Raw genomic sequence first — 6,751 nt, 5'->3', positions numbered from 1 at the left:
GTGGGGTGCTGGCTCCAGGTGGCACAGCCCCAGCCAGGGCCACGCAGCCACCTGGGCTGCTGCACTCACTGCTAATAACCAGCACACGCTGATAATAACCAGCACACATCTCCCAGGGGAGATTCCTTAGCCTGGGGCAGCTGAATGCCCAAGCGAGGAAACAAAACGCACACCTCCTCGTGCCAAATCCCTTCCCCTTTACCTGGGAAAACTCCAGAAATGATCCTTTTGTGCATGAACAGCTCATGAAAATCAGATCATTGCTCAGAGAGCCTGCAGCTGGGCTGTGCTTGCCTGCAAAGCCCCGGTGCTTTTAACTTGAGACAAGGAGAGGAATCATCTCCCTCCTCCTGCCTTTGTACCTGTCTGGGACTCGCATACAAGCAGGAGGCTTTGCCCTTCACTTCTTTTGTTGTGGCTCTCAGATGGTTTCCACTGAAAAACAGCATGCTTGGGGGTGGTGTCTTAGTAGAGGAAATTAAACCGGACATCTCAGCGTTATCTCATTTACCATCCCGCACTCCAACGTATTATTTCGCCGCCTACTCATTTGTTTTCCTCACGCACGAGCCCATTCAGAGAGAATCCCATCTCTCTAAGACTGTTTAGTCACGCAGAGGATGCGATCAGCCTGCACAGAACTGAGATCACACCAAGGGAATCGCTTCTTTTCCCTGAACTCGGGGCACCAACATTGTTATGTAAAACAATAGCAAGAGGAGGAAAATGGTTGGAAACCATCACTGAAACACTACGGATCTGCTGCACTAATAATCCCATGGAAACCAAAGCAACAGCAACTTACCCTCTAAGTGTCTTCTGTGTTAATAAATATATCTATAAATATATACAGGCAAAGACTCACTACTTTTTCCAAGGCAAAATAACTAGACAGCAACAAAGATTTAGAGAAAACAACGTCACCCCTGCAGCACAGCTGTGACATTCCTGTGTGTTGGTTTATCATCAGATAAATCAACGTTTAGGCTCAGATCTCCAGCACCTGAGTCACGCCAGGGGAATGTGCAGAATTTAGACACTGAAGACAACAATTGGGATTTGAAAAGCCTCTCTGTGCTCCCCAATCCATCAGAATGTTTAATCCTGGGAAAAGGGAGGTGTGTGGTGTATGGGTGAGCAGCCAGGGCACTGAGCTGAGGGCTTACCTGCTTACGTTTCTTATTCTCAGGTCCTTATGTTCGCATGTTTTCTAGACTTCTCCTAAGTCTCGTTGCTCTTTTCTGAACCGTCTACAACATTTCCTAACAAGCGTGGCATACAAAACCAGAGCTGCAGCTCCAGCTGATCCCTCACCAGAGCCGAACAGTTGTTTTATGTCATGTAGGTGACAACCTTTACGCACCTCTGTGTATGTGTCCACTTTACAGCACCACAGTGCTGCTAGAACGGGTCACAAAACAAGCACAAGACAACCACTTGACCTTTTCTCCTGCCAGGCTGACCTTTAATTCCTCTCTGTCCTCTCTGCAACATTTGTCAGTCCTGTCCGATTTCTCAGGATGATTTGGGATTCTAATTCCACCCTTCAGCATGCTTACAACCTTACCTGCCTCAATGCACGGAGTAATTGTCTTTTTTTCTGCTTACTCTGCCTGAACTAGATCTCAAAGCAGTCAATCTAATCAGCCACAAAATCTCTTACCCATCACCATAATTTTGGATGTGTGTATAACGTGATTTTTGGCTTAAACTATCTTTCAGACGTGTTGCATTAATAAGCAGAAGACTAATCTAGCCGGCAGACTGGTCTGAAGTTCCAGAAAGCGGTGATCAAGTCAACAATTTAATCAAGTAAGCCTTGGTTCTGCTGCAGTCTATCACTTTATTTTTGGTGCACCCCTCCAAAACCCAACAACAACAAAAACCAAGACACGCAGGCTTTGTTTGTTTGAAAAAAAAAAACCAAAACACCAATTTTTTACTGTAAGCACTGGTAAGAAAACACAACGTAGTGGACCAGTAGACCACCTTCCCCACAAGGCCATCCGTAGGCACCTGTGGCATGTTTGAAAAGTGCACGCTGTGAAAGTAATCTCTGCATATAAGGACATTTTACAGTTTTAAAACAGATTCGTAATTATATTTAAGGCAATGCTGTTGATGTTTTCCGAGGACAGCTCAAACATAATATTAAGAGGAAGAGAGGACAGGAAGACCTGCCTGATGCTTTAGGAAGAGCCTTCTTCCTTACTTGTAAAACAAAAACCATTAAGAGGAGCAGGATTTGAACCCCCACGGGAAACAGTCCTATATGTAAGTCAGTGAAATTAAATGCTTACTTCACATTGCTCAGCACAGTAATTTCTGTTCTTTCACCTCTTAAACCAGATCATAAAACTCTGGTCTGCTTGCTTCAGAGTCCCACAGTCCAGCAGCACAGCACCACGGGACCAGATTCAGCGCACTGAAGCAGTCGATTGCCCTGACTGATCCCAAAAGGTGTTAAGGGTAAAATGTGACATTCAGAGTGACAAAGTTACTGCCAGCTTTGGTAAAGATGTTAAAGTGAAAAACATTTGTTCAGCACCTTCATTTCTTATTAAACTAGAGAAAAGATGAAAATTAAAACCAATTCAAAACATGAAAACCCATTTGCATTCAAATTCAAGCTATTGCAGATCTTTTTAGCTCAAGCCCTTCTGTCATCAGAAACAGTAAATTACACTGCAGTTAAGTAGAAGTCCTGCATTTTAAGGCTGCTTTTCCACCACGTCCCATTTAACCTTTTGACTCCATTTTAATCAACACACAAACTGGTCTTAACATGCAACAAACTTGCTCCATCCAGCCATGCTGGAGTCACACCGACATCAGACCTAGTCCTGCTTTCAGTCACTCCATGGTAAATACCCCCTTCACATAAATTCTTCACCCAGTCCGAGGGAAGAACAAGCCAACTGTCCAATTGTCCAGGACGTCAAGGGATTCTGCAAGGTATCCACAGGAAACTGCTGTGCTAACTTGGACCAGGAATTGCATTAAGAACGGAATATTCCTAGTGACTTTCAGGAGTTTGTCCCAAACAGGAATATCTGTAAACGCAGTCAGTGAAACACTGAAGCATTTTTGGTCCAATAAGATGCACACGAATCCTAAGTATAAAGTGCTCTCACAGTAGTGTGACTAGTTAGGATTCTGCTTAAAAATACAGCTTCCAACCACAGAGCTCCTTATGCCACGGATATTTTCACTTGGACAGAGAAATTAGTACTTGGAAGCTCTGAAAAATATTTTTGCTTCACGTACTCTTGAAAGAATAAAGTTAAAAACAGTGAAAAGTATGAAATTTGGTGCCCAGCAAGCAGTCCAGAAGAGAGAAGCTCCATTAAACTCTGAAATTTTACATTATTTCAGTATTTGCTGTGTGCAAAGGAGCCAGTTCACTACAGGGCCCCAGATTCTTTCAGTGACTGGACGTAACTGGTGGCCTGAAGGAATCCACAACCCATACAACTCAACACCAGACTGAGTTGCAGTCGTTTTGTGAGCTGAAGTAACAACTTTGCTTATAACCTTGAAGATCTTGATGGCATAACTCAGCTCCTCTCGTCATTGGGATGTTTCCTGCAGCACTAAGAACACGGTGCTTCAGATGTACTGCTCTTCATCTCTTCCGTTCATGAGCAGTGACCACTTGTCCCCTTCCTCCTCAAAAAAGCCATTATGTCTGGGCAGCTTGTCTGAAGTCAAGGAAGAGAGAGAGACTTGACTGATCTGATCCCAGGGAGCGGGTCTGGATGAATCCCTCCTCCTATCATCCATCCCAATGTGAACACTGATTTGGGAAGGAGTCAGTGGCTTCATGCGGCCTTGAGCTTGTGCCTCGTAACTTTCTGTGTCTGGCTTCTTATAACTAAGAAGAGAGAGAGAAAAGACATTTAATATCAAGAGGTCAATGTGTGGAAGTGACTTTGGCATTACAATAAGTCAGAAACTTCTCATAACCTGAGAAGTTTGCTATCTGCACTTCATACGAAATATTAATGGCTAAGAGTGGTGATCACATGGCATTACGACAGTTCAAACAGTAAACGATAAGGTGTCTCAAAATGAGGTTTTTATTCGAGACTGTGATCTCACTGAGCATTCACAGGATCAGAATCATGATGCAGTAACAGATTTCCTACATTAGTTGACACTGCACTGTACACTACAAAAGGCCCAAGCTACAGTAGAAACATTTGACGGTTTGGACTAATTTCAGAAACTCTAAAAATTTTGATTTTAAAAAGATGCGTGTTCACAAAGCTCTTAAAACTAGGTCCATTGCAACTGCACCCAAAAAATGTAGAATAAAATTTAATAGAATTTGAAAAATCTTGTTACATTTCAAACAGTCACTCACTTCCAATAAAAGAAAAGCAGGATGCTTTCACCAGCTGCAAGGGCCAAAAGAATAAACATACTTTGCTTCTTTTTCTCCTTGGCTAAATTAAAAAGACTAAGTAATAAAAGCAGGTGCAAGTCTTTCAAAAATCATTTACTGCTACTTTACGGAGAACTCTCATTTGAATTATTTGTTCGGTTGATATCCACAGCAAGAACAGCACCAATCATTACCTCCCTTGGTACTGAACTTGGTTCACAGTCTCCAACACAGCTGCCCTTGTGGCATCCACTCAGCACTTCAGCTGATAATTAAAGACTCAATATAGTCTTAAGTCTGGGTGTGTTCATGATAGTGACATCCATCTCTTTTGGAGCCAAGAATTAGACACAACAGCCCCATGCTAAAGGGCTGTCAGGTGTTTTTAGGTATACAAAGCCCAAACTACTGTCTCGTTTGAGCTGCTGACAGCCCCCCAGTTGCTCAGTGTAAGCCCACTTGCCATTTCAGCTGCAGGGAGGACAGCACGACGGACACAGAGGAGGCTGCCATCGCAGCTGATCCCATCCAAGGCTGAAGCACGAGGCCGACGGGCATGAACACACCTAGCAAAAGAGCATACAGACGTCAGCCAGGGCAGCTTGTCCCTGCGTATCACAGAACAGAGCAACGTGACTTATTGAGACCTCTAGAAATACAACCAGATAAACATGTATTTACTTAGTTTTAAATATTTCCCTTCAGTTGCAAGGGCTGGGCTTTGCACAGATTCAGCTACAAGACTGCAGCCACAAGGTAAGCCTATTTGTCCCTTCTGCACATATGAAAAAAGCAAAAGCGATAGAAAGACAAAGCAACAGCCAGGCAAACGAGGGAGAACTTACTGACAAAGAAAAAGAGAACTGCTAAAAGTAAGTTTTAAGTTGGAATTTGGAGCACGAGAAGATGTCTGACAGAAGCACGGAGAATCTAAACAGTATGAGAGAAAATGTGCAGTTCAGGCTGAATAAAAGAGCGAGCACCAAGAAGTGGGATGATCTCTCTCATGAGAGGTGGTTTAAAATATACTAAAACTGATCCCCAAGTACTGCTATGTAAAATAAGAGCTTTTTTATTTTTTTATTTTTTTTAACATATACGAATTCACTCATAAGAGCTTAAAATTGGGAGAATATAGACTTCTACCAACATAAACATCTATAAACGTATATATTTTGTCCTCCCTCCCTCTGCCAAGGCTTAGATGCTTCAGGAACCTCTTTTCAGTTCCTTGAGCAGGAAATCCTGCAAGAGACACCACAGAGCTGAGCACTGCTGCTGTCTTCCTCAGGCTGAGCTCCAGCAGCCACCCACCTGCTGCTATTGGTATTCCAAGCAGATTATAGATTAAGGCAAGAATCAGATTTATCCGTATCCTTCGTACTGTTCTCTTTGATAAGTGAATACTGGCAACAACATCTAGCAAGTTGTTCTGCAAGACAGAAAAGCATCGAAAGGTTTCCACACGCAGTCTTCAGAACACCGAGCTAAAAAGAAGAGCAACAAAGTGATGAAAGAAGCCAGGTCAAAACCATAGTGCTCACTCGGATGAGAACAACGTCTGCTGCTTCAATGGCAACGTCGGTGCCCGTTCCAATCGCAATTCCAATGTCAGCCCTGGCTAGTGCAGGGGAATCATTGACTCCGTCACCAACCATTGCAACCTTCCGCCTCTCGTTTTGGAGCTCCTGGACCTTTGCAACCTTGTGAGAAGGAAGAACCTCAGCGAAGACTTTTTTGATCCCAACCTACGTACAAAGAAAGAAACGCGTGCTTGTTGGTGACATGCTTCACGCCAAAAGGAAAGGCCACCTGCTGTTTTTAGGGAAAAACAAACACCCAAACTAATTCTGGTCAAGGCCACACTTGCAAGCAGCACAGAAAGCTGATGACCAACATGTTTTTGGTGTAAAAAAGGGATTGATTACAGTCCCCTTCATCATTACCACAGAGAGGCTGGCAAACCACACACTGCCCTTGGCACATGTCAGAGTCATCAGGCACTTACACTAGGGAAAACACACGTCAACCTAAATATGCAAGTCTCAGGGAAACTGAAAAGAAAGTAGATGGCTGGATAAATTCACCTGTCCACACCTCAACTAACCTGAAGATGCTTAACCAATAGCTTAGTGCTGCAGTTGGAGAACAGAACAGAGGTGGGTGTACTAAAGAGGGCCGTGACAACACCCCTGGTCAGGCTGCTTCATCAGGTAGAGATCAGCTTTTCACTACAAGAGGTAGAAGTTACCTTTTATGTTTCAAAAAGTAACATTTGAAAAGTAGCTCCCCATTTTTCCATTGGAAAGGAAGTAAGTGACAAAATTTCAGTGAAAACGTGGGTTGGCATAGAGTAAGCTCCTT

At 43.5% G+C, this 6,751-nt stretch overlaps 1 protein-coding gene across 4 annotated transcripts in view; it reads right to left on the bottom strand.

Annotated features, from left to right (window-relative positions):
• Positions 1–1,853: 1,853 nt before the first annotated feature.
• Positions 1,854–6,751, bottom strand: part of ATP7B (ATPase copper transporting beta) — a 43,582-nt gene continuing 38,684 nt past the window's right edge. For all 4 annotated transcript variants that reach the window (XM_082762264.1, XM_082762265.1, XM_082762263.1 and 1 more), the window contains 4 exons: positions 5,932–6,135; positions 5,702–5,819; positions 4,851–4,953; positions 1,854–3,874 (listed from right to left, as the gene is read on the bottom strand). In XM_082762264.1, the coding sequence (XP_082618390.1) occupies positions 3,610–3,874; positions 4,851–4,953; positions 5,702–5,819; positions 5,932–6,135 (690 nt within the window). In that variant the 3' untranslated portion in view covers positions 1,854–3,609. The remainder of the gene's footprint in view (positions 3,875–4,850; positions 4,954–5,701; positions 5,820–5,931; positions 6,136–6,751) is intronic.

This window comes from Aythya marila, assembly GCF_965140915.1.
Source record: "Aythya marila genome assembly, chromosome: 1".
Taxonomy (NCBI): domain Eukaryota; kingdom Metazoa; phylum Chordata; class Aves; order Anseriformes; family Anatidae; genus Aythya; species Aythya marila.
Note: the sequence above shows the minus strand (reverse complement) of the source record. Positions and strands in the feature narration are given on the sequence as shown.